This window comes from Syngnathus scovelli, chromosome 1 (genome assembly GCF_024217435.2).
Source record: "Syngnathus scovelli strain Florida chromosome 1, RoL_Ssco_1.2, whole genome shotgun sequence".
Taxonomy (NCBI): Eukaryota; Metazoa; Chordata; class Actinopteri; order Syngnathiformes; family Syngnathidae; genus Syngnathus; species Syngnathus scovelli.
The window spans coordinates 28,876,569-28,894,476 of NC_090847.1; the positions used below are offsets into that span (position 1 = coordinate 28,876,569).

A 17,908-nucleotide genomic window follows, 5' to 3' on the forward strand; every position below is an offset into this window, starting at 1 on the left:
CGACGTCAGCCGAGCCGCAGCACCTGTTGTCTGTTTCAAACGGACGCCACTTGCCCTTCGCCACTGCCCGTCAGTTCTCTCAAGTACACTCGTGTCTTGACGTTACTTTTTCCAACCGAACCAAAAAGAAATGTTAAATCTATATGAACTATTTTTACATTTGTATATTTTTATTTTGAAGTTTTTACTTTTATATTTTTATTTATTTCATGATTGTAAATATTAATAAAAGTTTTTCAACTGAACCAAAAATAAATGTTAAATCTAGATGAAATATTATTATATATTTGTTTCTATGCTTATTTTTTATTATGTATTTTTATTTCTATGTTTTTATATTTTTGCTTTTATTTTCATATTTTTATTCATTATTTATTTAATATTGATATAATATATTTAAAAAATATATATATAGAGAGTAATAATATTCATTAATCATACTAATGCTAATGATCAAGACTCAAAAACATCTTTTTGGTTGATTTCACTGCTGCAGTATTCTCCGCCCCTCCCTCCCAGGACCGACATCCCGCAAGCCGAAAGCTCATCCGTTTTTTTTTTTTTTTTTTTTTTGACTGGCTGTTGACTCGGAGCTGCCAGTCATCATCACAGCCATGTCATCCAGAGCCGGAATAGACTGCGATAAGAAGAACAAAGCCCGTATTTGATTTGAAATCACAAAGTGGAAACACAGTGGGGCTGACGCCGAGTTCAAACAAATCATTTCCTCGGGTTTGAAAAAGAAATCAATGAAGAAAAGCGAGCTACTAAAACAGACGGATGGCGCTCCATAAAGCTTTCCGCATTCTCGCAGGAGTCCCAATTCCCACCTGGTCACGTTGGGGTGTCAATATATTAAGCTTATCTAGGACACGTTTCCCTGTTGGGGAAAGGAAAGAAAAACTTTGACTGATGGTCTTGATGGCAATCCCAAAAAAGAATTCAACAAATCCTGGCTCAAAATGTTTCGCAGTCTTTCCATTACAACAAATGTGCTGTAAAAATCCACAATGACTTTGCAAAATTGGTCGGAATTGGAAAGATCGGAGCTGCGGAAACGGCAGCGAAGGCCAAGATACGATTTTAAAACATTAGAGGGGGAGCCGAGGCGGGACTGGCCCACCCTGAAATATGCTTGGACCCCCTCAGGTACCGGGCCAGATAATAATGTAATGTAATGTAATATAATATAATATAATATATTTTTGTCACGTTTCCATTTGTAGGGAACATAAAAAAAGAAAAAGAAATAAAATAAAAAGAAATAAAGAAATAAAAGAAAGAAAAAGTTAGCTTTTAGCATATTTAGCAATGCACTTTTAGCAACGTTAGCTTAAAATAAAATTTGTAGGGAACATAAAAAAAGAAAAAGGAATAAAGAAAGCAAAAAAGAAAAAAGAAAAAAGAAAAGGAAAAAAGTTAGCTTTTAGCATTTTTAGCAATGCACTTTTCGCAACGTTAGCTCAAAATAAAATATAACATTTCACTTTTTTTTTTTTTTAAAAAAGCGTTTCACTTGTATCACATCCGCTTGTCTTTTTTTACAAACACAGCTTGGGCTTTCTGTAAAACCTCTCGTACGTACGAAGCGGTGTGAAAAAGTTGAACGAGCAGCTGTTTGGTAGCTTAGCAAGCAGTGCCAAATATGAACAAACACTAAATGCCCCCTTGGCCATTTTGCTGGAAGTCTCCTCATTACTAACACTGACTAAGTCCGATCAGCTGTTGTTCGGCAAAAGCCAACTTTTTTTTTGTCCGAGCTTCCGGAAAGCGGCCGCTTTGTCTCCTCTTTCTCGCCATGCGTCAATTTGTTTCCAAGCAACTGGAGCCTGCCACGTCGGCATGTGCGTGCGTGCCACTTTTCATTCACCACCTCAATGTGTTATTCTTCACGTTCAGATGTTTTTTTTTTTTACGTCCGACTACTACAGACGCTCGAGTTGCATTTTAGCTTCTGTCTGCGCCGAACAGATCTTTCTTCAGTCGCGGCATTTGCTCAGAAGCCGTCTCTGGATTTGTTACCGGCTCAAGTTGGAAGTATTTCAACAGGGCCGTTTAAATGTCTCAAACAGAAATGTTGTGAAAGCACCCGGGAACTCTTCAATTGAAAAAAAAAAAAGAGCACAAAATGGCACCTTTAAACTACACGTCAAAGTGAAAGCGGTTACCGGTTATGTTCCACTTGCAGCACCAGTTGGAGGTCATCGGAGGAAAGCACAATTTCCCCTCGAATTGGCCGTTCATCCTGTTGGAGTAAGAAGAAACATTTCCACAGTCAGAGGCAACAAAAAAAAAAAAAAAATCCAAGGAAGGTCAGCTTTTAGGATTAGAGCGTGTTTTTGGACCACCGTACTTTTTTGCTTCTACTTGCACGTCAAGGTCGTTTCATTTGATTGATTTTGCATAACGAGCGTGAGGCGAAGAATCGGCACACATCATGCAAAAGCTTTTCAAGTCTTGGTCTTTTTGTGTGCGTTTCTGCCGCTGTTACGACAAAAGAGGTTTAATCTTCCTCAACCTCGGACGCCCACACGTGACACGCCGGGCGCAAAAGCTGCCTCTACCTCGCACTTACTCCGCCTCGTTCGGATTACATTAGCTTGCCGAACGAGAAGACGAGAAATTGGATGGAGGATTTAAAAGGATGGCGCGGGAAGATTTTCTCGATGCTCAAACAGACAAGGACAGAGATACAAGGTGTGGAATTCATACAGATCAGAATCAGGAAGAGAATCAGAAACTGAATCAGGACAAGGAACGGAATCAGGAAGAGAATCAGAATCAAGAAGAGAATGAAGAACATAAAGAGAATCAAGAAGAGACTCGGAAACGGAATCAGGGAGAGAATCCGAAACAGAATCAGAAGCACGAGAAACCAAAACAGAATCAGAAATAGAATCAGAAGCAGAATTAGGAACAGAAACAGAATCAGGAAGAGAATTCGAAACAGAATCAGGAAGAGAATCAGAAACAGAATCAGGAAGAGAATCAGAATCAGGAAGAGAATCAGAATCAGGAAGAGAATCAGAATCAGGAACAGAATTTGAAGAGGAGTTCACAAACTAGGATTTTTTTTTTTTTTGGACAGTGCAATCGTGCAACACGAAACATGTATTCACAAGTAGAAATAAAACAAATATCAAGAAAGACTGAAATAAATGTGCCTGAAGAGGGCCCGGAGAGTATTCAGCGGGGAACATCGTGATAGTCTCGCATTTACTCTCTCCGAATGCTCTTTGCTACATGGGAACTTGCTTGATAAGAAGAACTCAAAGTGACACTGGCATTTCCAGGGTGCATCGTGATAGGGGAGCGCCAGACACAATTTGGGATTGAAAAAGTGCCTGCGCGCGTGTGTGTGTGTGTGCGTGTGTGTGTGTGTGTGTGTGCATGCATGTGTGTGTGTGTGTGTGAGAGAGAGAGGAAATACAAACGCTGAAACACATCAGCTATCAATTTGCTCTCTTGGCCAAAGAGAGACAAAGTCTACGTGGAGCTATTTTACTAGCGCCCAATATATTTGTCCTAATCAAATATTTGTCATCTTCCTGGCAAGAACCTTTATCCAGTGTCGTTTTTTTCCCCCGTTGATTTATTATATATAGTATATATAATATAATTATATTTCTGTATTATACATATATATATTTATAATTTTATGATTTGTTTATATTTATATACAATATAAAAAGAATAATATACTAATGATATATATTTATTATTTAATATTTTATTATTCACGCCTCTTTTTTCTTAACGAACTACAGATTAATTTTGTCTCCCTCCGAGGAAAACACACACACATCCTGAAAGGCATTTAAAATTTTAGATTAATCATCTCTCAGTTTATAGCGATCATCTGAAACGGACTTTGTACCGTGTATAAAGGTGAAAATGATCTTACGACGGGTGACGTGGCGCGCCTTCCCCGAGTGAAAGTAGGCCAGCGGGAGGTAAAAGAAGTGTCGCTCTTCACGGCTCCAATTTCTCCCGGTCAGTCAAGCGGCGTGGCCGAGGACCGGGCTAAAGTGGCGTGGAGCTTTTGCTTGTGAGACAGCAGGCCGCCAAAGTGACAGGCATTTGCTTTCAGGAATTGGGAGGAAGGCTCCATTAGCAAAAACGCTGCTGTCAAACCGCCGCCAGCTTATTATTTCCTTCCTGTGCTCCGCTCCAAACAAAACAAAACATCTGCATAAACAGATTCAGTCTTGTTCACTTACAACTAATCCCGGGTCGAGAGTAAAAAAAAAAAATCCAATCACGTGCGAGATTCGCGAGGACGAGATCCGACCTTAGCTCGCGAGCTAGTTGCTAGGGAAACGCCGGTTGGCCGTGATTGAAAGAGGGATGAGAATGTCACAAACAATCAGAAGCAAAGCAATGAGCACGAATGAGCTTTATCAAACAAATTTACTTTTGGAAATGCTGCACTGCTGGTGAAATATCGTATTCAGTCAAAACGGAATGAACGGCAAACGTTTGGTGGCTACGAACCTTGAAAAAAAAACAACTTTGACCTTGAGGTATCAACATTAGCGTAGCGTACAGTAGCGTCATTAAAATCAGAATAACAAAAACGATTTCATTGTTTCGATGTGGCGGAATGTTTGTGTCGTATTTGAGAAGGCGCCGATCGTCAAACAAAAGCGCGAGCGAACAGACGCGAACGGCTTCCGTCAGGTTTCCCGCCGTCTTTTGACGTGCCAGAGACCTGCGCTAGGCTAATTACATGCATCCCGCCGATACACAAGAAGCCCCGCCCCCTTTCCCCCGAACGGCAAACGGTAGCGCCTGTATTTACCGAGATCCGTCACAGTGCGATTGGGAAATCGTTATACGGTATTGAAAGTGTTTTCAGGCTCCGATTGAAGAAAGAAAGATGCAGAAGACAAGATGGCGGACAGGCGTGAGGCTGGTGGACAAAAACCGTCTCAAACCAAAGACTCAATTGCTTTCGGCCTGGAGCTTCGTGCCGGATTGGTTCTGGAGAGAGCTGCTGGATTTGAAGTTTTGATTCGATTTGAACTTCTCCCGACTCGATGGGCAAGGTAGCCATTAAGAGCTACTTAAGGTTGAGCGTACGGCCGGAGGCGGGCGGGCGGGATCAAGCGTGCGGATTTAGAGGCCCGCTCGGCAGCTTCGCCGGCGGTGGTGAATCTCTCGACTCCAAACTTGGATGAGTGCGTATCGTCTCGCTACTTTTTCATGTTGCCCTCTGAAGCCGCGAGCGCTGGGTGGGGGAAGGGGGGGAGCGGAATTCCCTCGGGAACGCCATCTCGGCAGCAGGTAACGAGCGCTGATACGCTTAAGAAGGAGGGAGTCCTTATCGGCGAGGGGCAGGAGGTTTGAAGACTGGAGCGCTAGCTATTGTTTCGCTCGGGATTGGACGAGGCCATCTGGACTTTCCGAATCCGAGCGGTCGGTCACTCGGTTTAATTGGACCATTTGTCAACCTAGCTGCTTTTTCCTCCTTTAGGCAAATATTTTGTCGTCTTCAAACCACCAGCAAAGAAATGAATGACCTCAAGTGAGGTCTTCTTCTCCCGCCTGGCTGCATTTGGGTCGTCGGCCCGGCGGAAATTGCTCTTCCAGAAGTCGTCGCGTTCCTTCTGCTCCGCTTCGTCATCATTTCCTACAGTCGGGTTCGGAGCGCTTTCATTCCTTTGGTAATTGTTTTTCCATCGTGAAAAATGTGTCAGGCAACCTTTTTGCATTTCCTAAATGCGTACCTGACGTGGCGAGTATTGCTGCGGAAATGGAAGAAGCGTCTCTGTCTTGCTAAACAGTCAAAAAAAAAAAAAAGAAAAATAAGAACAAGAATCTTCAAAGGAAGACTTGTTTTTTTTTTTTGCAGGTCAGCGACTACGGGACTTTTTTTGTTCTGTTTTACACACACACACACACTACACACAAGGCCCACCCCAAAATGTAAAAGCTGGAAGAGACAAGAGTGGTTATAATAAATACAACATGTCGAGGCCACAGACTGAATGGGAGAAGACCAGCAGGAAAGGGGGGGCTCTTTCGAGCCTCATGTGCAGGCCATCTTAATGAGAGCCAGATTTAGGTCAACGTTGTTACCCCCCCCCCTGCTCCCCCCCCATCTTGGCGCTTCTCACAAGCCCCGCCCCCAGCCGTGCACTTTAGACCACGGAAAGTCGACACTTCAAAACGGGGAAAAGGGAATGGCCGATCGGGATCGTTCAAAACGACACTCGCACGTTGAGATTATCGCCCGAGCTGGCTCGTACAAGATGGCTCCCGTTTGAAATCAGACACAAATCCAAAATCCTTCAAGACGGAATGCCTTTGAATGTTTAATGCGCTCCACCTAATCCCGGCTCCACGAATCACACGTCCCGCTCGGAAGAAAAAGTGGCAAAATGAAAAAAAAAAAAAAAAAAAAAAAGAGTGTGTGTCGGCCCATGTGGCAGTTTGAACCTTGAGCTCAGTTCACATTTAGTTTGGTGAGTTGACAACTTTGAACAAAGCGTTCCTAATGACGTTGATTCAGTTTTGATTCAGGTTTTGAATCGAACGGGCATCTGCAATAAAACCAATGCTGAAAGGATGCCCCCCCAGGTTCTCAATAGGCTCGGGTTCCGGAAAGAGCTTTTCTTCTTTCTTCCTTCGTTCATCGCTGAAGTTTCAGGTGTATTTTTTGCAGCGTGAAATGAAGCGTCGTAGCGCATGACAATTATTTAACTGCGGAAGGCAAGCTGCTGCTTTTTATAGCTCGGCAGGAAATTGACAGTTAGAAGCTGAACGCGAATATTTTGATTTCAGTTGAGTCACACACACAGAGATACAAAAAAAAAAATAAGTGCAAAAGTTACAGAATGGCCATTAGCGCAACACAGACTGACAAAAATTTGATGTCACTTGGATCGGAGTCGAAGCTAACGGTTTTGTTTCATTCAAATGTTGCCCTGCCTTGCTCTCGAGGACACGGCGGGCGTTAAATACGTGACACCGCATTGACCTTGGGCGAGAACATGGCGCACAATAACACCGTTTATGCGCCGGCAATTATAACGGAAACACACTAATTGCGAGCAGGCGTACATTTAAATGGCGGTTGTTGTTGTTGTTTTTTTTTTCGTAAATCGGTCGCAGTCTTTGCTGAAACATTGGATAGAATAATCGATTCTAAAACGAGTCGGTAGTGAGAGGCCTATCAAAGTCCCAGTATGTTTTTTTGTACAATTAATAATGTATTTCTATTTGGTGTAATCCCAACGCTGGCCAGATGGTGTATCTATGTTTAAAGTGCAAATTTGAAAGCAGAAAAACTAAATGGCGACTTGTAGAACAGCCTAGCTTTTTTTTTTTGGACAGTTCTTGAACGTCTACTGCTGTCATCCTGCTTTTTTAACCGGCCATTTACATTTGGTGTAATACCACTGTTGGCCACTAGATGATGGGCTATACATTATTTTGTTGTTGTTTATTGTTCTTACTTTCAATATATATTTAGTTTTTATTGACAATGCGTTTAAAATCCATATAAATGGAGCGCTATTAATTGAAGCCCGTGAATATAGTCTCACCTTCATTCTGAGCGAACACACGCACACGCACACACACACACCTCGTGCCGTCCAAGGGGGTCGTCGCCCAAATGAAAAGCATTATTTCATTTCCTCCAAGTCCTTGAATTGAGGCGTGGCGCTTGCTTACAACTCATTCAATCCCTTTCAGGGCTATGATAGCTCTCCCTGGCAGAACAAACACGCGCCATTAAATGAAATTGCAATGAAAAGCTTTATTAACGTGCCAATCTTAAATCTAGTCACTGGAAAGCGGACAATGGCAATTATCCGTCTCACAAGGCACGCTCATTTCACTCTCGCGGTTACGATTTCTTACAAGCCAACAAAGCAATCAATTTCACCAGTAAAAAAAAAAAAAAAGGAGACATTTTGTGGGAGACCCGCGAGATGACAAAAGCCTGCCTTGAAAAAGCGCTTCAATTTGGGCGGCAACCGAACAAATTGGAAATTGTTGCTTGTGCTTTTTATCTTTATTAAAAAAGAAATGATATGATGTGGGCTAGGTTCAGGAAACATAACTGGTGTATATTATTTATCCTCTGGAAAGAATGACTTTACTGTCTCTTATGCTGCCCCCTGGTGGACAAGGTACACACACCAGAAGGAGCAGCACGCTGAAGCAAAATTGCGACAAAAACTGTTCACTTACCATAATGATGTCATTACTGCGTGTTTTTGTAAACTAGAATGTAGGTTTGATATTAAAAAGCATGATTTTGCTGGGTTTTTTTGGGTGGGGGGTTCTAGGTTGGACTTGCGGGGTTCACTATTCATTTCAATCTGATCTGCTATGATGACATGATTAAGAGGAAGGAAACAAAAAACCTCAACATCGAAAATGTTTGTCAGGCGTGACAGCGCGGAGCTGAATTTCGAAACAGGGTGGGCGGGCCCCAGATGTGTGTGTCTGTGTGTGTGTGCGTGCGTGCGTGCCATTGACCCACTTCTTGGAATCGGCACCCGAGTCGAGTCGGTCGACTCCCTTCCTCTCGTCGTCGGGCAAAAACACACCGCTCACTTTTCAACCCCCTAAAATGTCATTTGAAACAAAGTGGTATCCCCCGAAGCGCAACAGAGTCACGTCTGGCGTCTCACGGTGGCAAAACGAGGTGACTGATCAAAGGTGGGCTCAAAACGAGACTCCTCGAGGAGCTCGGAATGGAGATGATTGCGAGTCGGCGGCGTTTGAATCAAAACACAATTCGCTGCTACAAGTGTTACTTTCCGCCCCCTTTGCGGCTACGTCCGGTTCTACTTTTCAACAACTCGAGTGAGAGCGAAAAATGTTTGAGTGCGCTTTGTCATCAAGGGTGTTTGGCAACGTTGCTTTCAGCCAACGCCATCCACCTCTCGATTCGAACGAGCCGCCTCCGTTTTGTCTCGACTACTTTTAGCCTTTGTTACCGAGCGCCGGCACATCTGGCCGACCATTTGCACAAAAACAATTATTCATAATATGTCGGCTTTAAAAAGAAAAATTAGCTTGGGAGTGGAATCACTTGTGTGTGTCCAGATGGAGCTTTTATGTGCAGCACTCTGCCAGTTTATTATTGCGCAATCATGCTCATAAGGGAAGCAAACAGATGTCGGCCGTAAAAGCGAACACCCAATTGTTCGCCTTCGATGCTGTTTTGGGTTGGCTGGCGGTCTGCGCCACGTTGGGGGTTTGCCAAGGTTTCGAGTTTTAACAGAATACCGCGCCCTCCTCCCCTCCCCTCCCGGAACATGACAGGAAAAGTTCAATTTGTGTCGCGAGGTCACTTGCGCCCACTGGCTAATTCTTTTGCTGATCACAGCAGAAAACCAAAACAAATATTCAAGCGAGCTTTTGTTGAGACGGCGGCGACTTTATTCTCCTTCAATGCCGTATGAACGCCCCCCCCGTCACAAAACGACATCCGGGTCGTCCGCTCCTTTGATGTGCGAGAGACGCCGCCGTATTTGTTCCGCTTCCACGCCGTTCAAATAAGACGGACAGCTTTGTGTTTTTCCGTGAAAGAGATGCCTGCCCGCTGTTTGTTTGTGACACTTCAAAAAGCGGTAAGCGTAACCAGATTTTTTTTTTTTTGATCCGGGAGCCTGACCTTGGATGACTCACCGGATGGATGCCTACTTCCAATTTGATATCGCTGACATACTTTGAGATAGCTGAAGGATTCAGGAAATTTTTAATATAGCCATTTATTACATGATTGTTTTTTCCTTTATCTTTGAAGGTGGCAAACAAAATCTAAACGCGGCTTCTGATTTGGAACAATAAGAAAAGAGACACAAATTGAATTGCATCGGCGTGAAATTCATTCCGCGCGCGTCATCGATTAATCGGCGGTTGTGACGGATAACCGCCGATTAATCAATGACGCGCCGATCCGCGCTGCCCGGTGAGAACAGTCGAGGTGAAGAGACGAGCGAGGACAAAAAGTGAAGGTATGAATGAGAACTTGGCGAGTACGCCGCGCACACGCGCACACACACACACACAGAGCGGCTCACTGCTGACTTTGCGCAACTGCCGCCAAGCGGAAATGTCAGAGGAGCGTACAAAATCCAGATGTAGACCAAGCACGGGAGGGGGAGGGGAGGGGAGGGGGGCCGTACTCGTGTCGGGTGACGAACGAACAAACACGTCCTCGGCTATTTGCCTTACTTTGGTTTCTTGAGAGACGACGGAAGATAACGTTCAACTCAAACATTTTGACGAACAAGAGCAAAAATAGTCTCGGCCCATTAGACGGATGAAGGTGAACTAAAAATAGCATTTCAAAGGCGATTCCAACACATCCGTGGAGATTGTTTGAGCGCATCACTTTCGCCCAGAAAAGCGCTTCTCCGGATTTCTTTGAGGGAGCTATTAGCCGTGACACGCGCAAAAATTATCTTCTCCGAGCCAATTTCTCGGCGCCTTCGACACTCCGCATGTAAATTGCACAGTGGAATTCTATTAGCCGGCAATCCTTGCTGGGGCGAGCGAGTATGAATTATGGATTAATGAATTCCCCGGATTGCATCTTGTTGTCTCGGCTGTATATCAGGACGGCGCACGAGCGCCCGACTTAGAAATGTTGCGCAATAGGTTCCATTTGGGAAAAAAAAATTTGGCCAAAGAGCGTTTTCTTGCTTGCAATGTAATATTTTATCCTGTATACTTGTATACTCTTCGCATGTATACATAAATATATATATTTTTTTTACAATTGCAAGCAAAAGTTCATTTTCCACAAGCGAGCAAGCAAATGCGTCCGAGCACGACGACCAATTTACGGCGGCCTATAAAAGGCTGACGCCATGTGTGCACTCGCTAATGTCACCCGTGTAAATGATGGCCGGCGACGGCGCTTTCGGCGGGCTGACTTATCGCCTCATCATTAGAGGCATGCGGCGAAGAGATAGGACCTTGTTGCTAGCGCTGAACAGTGACGAATGCGACGCTTTGCCTCCATTCAAACACAACCAGATAAGACAAAACCGTTCGGATCCCTTCCAGCCAACCGTTGTTTTTCGGTTTTAGCCGGTCGCACGAGTCGGATTTCAGATGGCGGTTTTAGGACTTGGCAGGCTAGTTTAGCTAAAAGCTAAGCTAAAGGCTATGAATGATCGACCGACAATCGCAAGATTGTTTAGCGAGCATCCGGTGTGGCTCGCTAATTCAAGTAGCTTGTTGTTGTTAGCTTGTTGCGAGTTACTTGACTTCCTTTACCCAATGAAAGACTTGACGAGACTTGTTTGGAATTTAGTGGCGGGTCCTCGACTCAACATTCTGGATTTTTGTCACAGTCGCTTAAGACACGCTGTGACTCGCTCGCAGCCCCCCGGCCGGCCGAGTTGGCATCTCTTCTCCCGGCTCGGACTCGTTAGCATGCGTGCCAACACGCTGACGCCGCGACGCGGATGTACGCGTGAGCGCCGTTACGTTTCTGGGCATGGCTCCCATTTGGGTTCCTCCGTTCCATTCATTAGCGTCAAGCTGGGCATTCGGATGCGCCCGTGCCTTGGCCCAGCAACGTCGTCAACACTAGAGTGCAAAATAATTCATTGATTCAATAAAAAATACATATAAAAAACATTTTTCAAAATGTAACAAAAAATAGAAGTATAAAAATAAAGAAATAAAAACTGTCTGTGAATCTATTCAAGTGAAGAAATCTTTTGGATGAAACTTTTTGGATAAAAAATGTGGACATTTGTAAAATGGATGCCTTGACGCGATAATGGCGGGAAAATTATTTTCTACACGCTGAGCATAAAGAAAGCAAATCCAAGCACGACATTCTTGTGACCAATAAGAGAAGAGATCAACGTCGTGCCACATTTTGCCATCTGACACGCTTGAACGACTTTTAACGCGTCTCCGGCGCACGCCGTGGACGAGCTAGTCCGAGCAAAAGCCAACGGAACCTCCCCGATTGCCTCCTCTGCCGAGATGGCCGTCCTGGGGCCGAAGCGGGGACATCTGCACGGCGCGGCGCGGCACCCGGCCATCTTTTCATTCTTTCCCACCCGCGAGCAAGCTCGTGTCAACAATAACGGATCGCGCGGCTCACAACGGGCAAATTCCCAAATGTTGCGAAATGCCTCGAATGCTTCATTTTGGAGTTTGGCGAGGAACGCCGCGGACTCGCCCGAATTAGTCACAGACGGAGCGACCGGGTCGGGTGAATGACAATAGACATCGCCATTGTCCTTTCCTGGCAGACGGCGGGCGTCACGATTGTCTTGTCCGTACGGGCAGTGGCCGAGGAACGGCTCAGCAAACAATGGCGTCCTCTGTTGCGCGGGCGGGTTCGAATAAAATCGCATTTTTTTTAAAGTGAATTAAAGGCCAAGGCCTGCTTAACCTCATCTTGAGTTTTGGCAGCCGCTCAAGTGGCTCTTGTCTAAATTCTGTGGGTCCCAGAGCTTTTTCAAGTGCCACCTCAAAAAATGTGAAGCTCTCCATGTTCCGGCGAGGTGGTGAACGTTAGAGGAGCCACACTCCAACATGGGTTTCTAGACCATGCGTCAGGTTCTCTAAAAGCACAAGTTTCAGAGCAAAAAGCGGAGCTAGCGAACAACAAAATATTCAAACCAAAAATTTGCCGCTAATATATATATTTTTTGCTTTTGTGACACCTCAAGTTACGAGAAAAAAAAAAAAAAAAAAAAAAGCAAGCGCTCTTGACGTCAAACTACGAATTTATGCCACGCTCCGAAACTACAAAAGATTCAGCAACGATTCCATCCGGTCATCTTTGAAATAAAACCAGATTCTCACCGCTTGGGAAATATTTGAAATATGTCGAAGCAGATGATGAATTGACTGACCTGAGCTGAGATGTGGGCCTCCCTCTTGTTTCGACCTTGAGAGAGCCATCTTGCCGTCACTGTCCGTCCTCTCTGTAACCCTTCAGAAAGCCCCCCCCAAAAAAAAAATACATTAACAGAGCGAAGTCTGTTTTTGCAAACAAATCTCTGTGCTTCTTTTATATTCTCGCCAGACAATAATGCTTTTGCTGAGAGGAACCACGAGTTTCTCCCCGACAGGTCAAAAAACAAATCTCCAGACATGAATTTGAGTCATGTGGTTCAAACAAACACTGCGCCCGGAAGCTTGTTGTCAGGCGGGAGAGCGTTTGACAAACGCAACAAAACAATCCGAGGGCTCCATTTGCATCGCTAAACAACAAGGACGGGTGACAAAAGGAGACGTGCGGCGCTTATCAAAAAGAAACAAAAAAAAATTGTCAATGGACATGTTTCTTCAAGGCAGATGAAATGTTTTCCCACGCGTCATTTGCGGCCTGACATTTATTTGCGTGACCTTTAACTGCGGATGACGCAATCTCAAAACAAAAAAAAGAGAGGCGAGACAATTTGAATTTGAAAAAGAATTTGCAGAAATATATTCTAGAAATTTTACTTGGAGGCCAAGTTCCTGAAAAGTGGAGCGAGTGAAAACATTGACAAAACGGCGGCGGCGCGTCCTTGGGGAGTCGTTAAAAAGAAATGAGGCCGCCGCCGCCGCCGCTCAGAGGCTGAATTCGCAAGCTTTAAGCAAACGTGCGAGGAGGAATCGAGGAAGAAGCCGCCGTCATTAGGCGCGCTTAAGCTTCGCCGTGATTTACCGAGCGGAAAAAAAATGAAATACAAATGACGCGACTACGATCGACGATCTGTGACTACATCGGCGACGACATCGAGTGCGGGCTGCAGTGTCGAAAAAAAATAATAACATAAAAAACGCCATCAATCCGCTCAAGGTTCTCTTCTTGTGTGTTTAACAACATTTAACAACACACGCAATAAATTCATCTGTAAAATAATAAACAAGGTCAGATTTGTTCTGAGAATAAATCGGGAGTTTATTTCGTGACTTCAATTGGAGTTGTTAACTTACTAAACGTTCACAACCCCTCGGCTGAAATCAAACAGAACTTGTTGAGGTTTTGCCCTAAAAATTCTGTTACGCCGCCACGTTGATTTAAATTTGATTCATTGGTGCCCATAGGTAAGATTACAAAACTCTAAAATTGAACATCCGTTTCTGGCGAATGCTTAAAAATGATTGCGCAACCTTTGATGCTATGATTCATTGACATTAGCAAGCTCAAGTAAAAAAATAAATAAAAATACAAAACATTAAACAACATAAAAAAAAAAAAAAATTATCAAGCACAGGTTAAAAAAAATAAAAAAATCTTCACAATTTAGTAACACGCACCGAGCACCTCTTGCAAAATCCACCCGCGTCGTTGGCCCATCAGGAAATGAGACAAAGCCACCCCGCCGCAAAACGGGCTAATTTCAGCAAGACAAGAAACGAGAATTTCTGATCTGCGAAGCCCAAAGTAGGTCAGACATTATTGAAACTCTCGGTTAGCAGTCGTAGCAATTTCCGAGCTTCAGAAGAACAATATGTTCTTTATATTCATAGCCTGTACCGTGTACATCCAGGATTGCAAACATGACCTTTTCACCCCCCAAAAAAATAATATATATATATATATGCACGGTCATACAGTCTAGAGACCTTTGACACTCAAGGCGGCCCCATTTCTTTTTCAAACATTTCCTCTGTGGGCCCCCCAAGGGATTGGCGGGTGACACTGGCACACAAAACACATTTTCGCAGCACCGCCACATCCACTGTAGCCCTCAGTCGGACCAACGATAACCCAGGAGAGGAAGACGGATGGCCACGCTCCTTCTTATCTTTGTGACAAATGCTTGCTGGACTTCCCTTTTGTCAAAGGGTTGCTGCAAGGGCGCTTCAGGGACGCATTGAGGACATACAATAGTCCCTAATATAAATATATATATATATATATATATATATATATATATATATATATATATATATATATATATATTATATATATATATATATATATATATATATATATATATATATATATATATATATATATATTTATATATATATATAAAATAAATAATAATTTAAAAAGTAAATATATTTACATATATTTTTTTTAATGAAATAATGAATTCATTAATTAATAAAAAAATTAAAATTAAAATAAAAGAGAGAGAGAGAGAGAGAGAGAGAGAGAGAGAGAGAGAGAGAGAGAGAGAGAGAGAGAGAGAGAGAGAGAGAGAGAGAGAGAGAGAGAGAACATCATTTCTGATTGTCAAGGCCATTTGGGTCAAAGGTTACGGCCCAATGATGTCCTCCATGTAGAAATGAGTGGGATTGGTGCCGGACCACACGTCCACAACAGAGGGCGCCCTACCAGGATGCTTGCAGTTAGCATGTATAATTTGAGTTTGAGTCCGTCAATAGTGGCACAGGCGTGTGTCGTACACTGTACGATACGGTAAGACGAGACCTATCGGCGTAGGCCTCCGGCGTCCGCGTGGGCGACTCGGAGCCGGAGCTCGGGTCCAAAAACGGACCTTAGAAAAATGGCATGTTCACGAGGTGCCGCGGCCAACATCACAAGTCAAGACGATGAAAGCTCTTTGACTTGCCGACCACGATATAGATAGAAGATAAGAGCTGCGCTCGCGTTTAGAGCGGAACAGGAAGCTTTGAGAATGAAAAGCTCTCTTCAGCTACTCCAGCTCACGGCAAAAAAAAAAAAAAAAAAAAAATCAACTGTGACTAACGCGACGGAGCTCACGCAAGTCCCACCGGAGGCAACCTCAACATCAGCGAGGATAGAGAACGAGCGTCGATGATGATGGCACGATGCTCTCGTTATGTGCGTTTTATGAATGGCAGCGATTGTTGTGCTCATCCACCACTTCACATGACTGGACACGTGTCGCCCTCGCTGGATTGTCAGTTCATTCAAACGACCGGCAGCGCTCTGTTTACAACTGCGTTCCTTCGGGTCCTACGTTGGCAGCGTTATCAAAAATTGGCCGTAACGCCCGTTTCAGGAATGTGAGAAACACTTCTCGACCACAACTAAACAATTGCGAACTCGTCCGATTGCAATATGGCACATTTCATACGCGATTTTTTTTTTCAGTCCTCTTCCGATGGATTTAAAAAATTCATCTATATTACAACGACGTTAGATTTATGTTGTAATCTTAAAGGTTTGGCTTCCGCTACAGAAAATACTGCAATTAGATCGGGTGGCGAATCTTGTTAGCAAATGGTCAGACGGTACTAATGTGTATCTGATTATATTAAAATAAAGGTGATTCCGACTAGATGCCGATTATCATCATTGTCAATCCTACGACACCCCGCAGACCGAATGCCCCCCCCCAACTTCTGATCCTAGAACCGCCCCTGCTGCAAGCGCCGTTCGTAACGGGACCCCACCACCCCCTTTTGTAATTTAGCGAGCACGGTATTCGAACGTCCAAAACTCTTCCTTTTAAGGACAATGAGAGCAAAAACGGGGCAATGTGGAGGAGCAGCCAAGTCGGAGATGCCAATATGCGCCTCAGGCAGGAGCCACGATACGCACACATCGAGCGTACAGCCAATGACTCATTACACCAAAAGGACAAAGTTGGTTTTACGCAAAGTTTCAGCGAGCATTAAATACCGCGTGTAAGCCATCTAGAAATGCTTTAAAGGGAGCCTTTTCGTTTGTTTGTTTTTTGTTTTGTTTTTCAAACCTCAGCATCCGCGCGCAACAAGTTTGACTTACCCGCTCCGCTGGTTCTTCCCGGGGCGCCGTTGAGCGAGAACAAAGCGAGAAAGAAGAGCAAAGACGCGCACGCCGCCGGGGATATGTGGCCATTTTTCTGTCTGTGTTTACTGTACATCCCTGTGAGCCTCCGTGGTGCCGCCGCGGCCGCCCCGTCCTCCCTCGTCCTCGCCCGGCTGCTCAACTCTGCCTGCTTCGGCGCCTCCCCTCCTTTCTCCGGTTCCGCTGGGGGTCAAGTCAGTTGAAGGACGCAACAATCACATCCGGTTTGGACCGTCAAAATAAAGCTACTTGTACGCGTGTGCCACGAGGGTAGCTTTCATTATGTAGCGCTTACTATTTGCTCGCATTATTTCTAACTTGATGACAAGAGGTCAGACGCATTAGTCGCCTCCCTCCACGCTTAATGATTGTTTTTTTTTTCCCCGATTTGCATAAACCCAGCTACGAAAATAAAAGAAGTGATGAATAATACATGCAATGTGTTATATTTTCAACCGCCCCCTCCCACATACACACAAGCATCCTTTTAAATATGTAGATAGTCGAAACGGGACGTTTTGAAATTCTTACGATTTATACGATCAAGGGGTGTCGCCGTTTGAATTAGAATTTCAATTTATACAAATTAGGGTGTTGCTGATACATGTGTACCTTCAACACATGTTGGGTATTGAAGCCAATCGGGCGAGGCGTTCAAAGTCCTCGGTGCAAAACACATTTGGAACAATCTGGGACTAATTATAATCTTTTTATGGCCCATTAAAAGAAATACTAGACGTCAGTTTAAGACATATATTTTTTTACTTTTATAGTTGCAACACACGTGATTCACGCGAAGAACATGCCAATTAAGTGGTGCTTTCAAGCTACTTCGTTGGGCGTAACAGCTCCGAAACGCTGCAGGGATTTCAATCCCGTCACAAATATTTTTTATGGATGTCCATATAAACATAGCCTCTCCCTCACTTTTAATAATACTCGATTGAAGTCGATTCAAGCTCTTTTACTCATAATACCTGCAACACACCGAGGGAGACAGACCGGTGAGGTGTTCACGGCACTCCGGACAACAGAGCACCTTAGCAATCAATTCACGTTAGAAGAGGTTCATATACAATGATTTGGGAAATGTTGATTTAATTCAAGGATTAACCCCAATCTACGCAAAGGGGAAAGAGATAGGACGTGTCAATAATTCAGTCTATTGATCTCGTTGTATATTGAACCAATTATGTCGACTTGTGT

The 17,908-nt window shown here is 44.1% G+C and overlaps 1 protein-coding gene across 2 annotated transcripts in view; it reads right to left on the bottom strand.

The window, feature by feature from the left end:
- The window catches only part of adam19a (ADAM metallopeptidase domain 19a), a 33,351-nt gene extending 16,482 nt beyond the window's left edge, over positions 1–16,869 (bottom strand). For both annotated transcript variants that reach the window (XM_049745161.2, XM_049745169.2), the window contains exons 1-3: positions 16,661–16,869; positions 12,855–12,934; positions 2,169–2,245 (exon numbers count right to left, since the gene is read on the bottom strand). In XM_049745161.2, the coding sequence (XP_049601118.1) occupies positions 2,169–2,245; positions 12,855–12,934; positions 16,661–16,778 (275 nt within the window). In that variant the 5' untranslated portion in view covers positions 16,779–16,869. The remainder of the gene's footprint in view (positions 1–2,168; positions 2,246–12,854; positions 12,935–16,660) is intronic.
- Between the last annotated feature and the right edge of the window lie 1,039 nt (positions 16,870–17,908).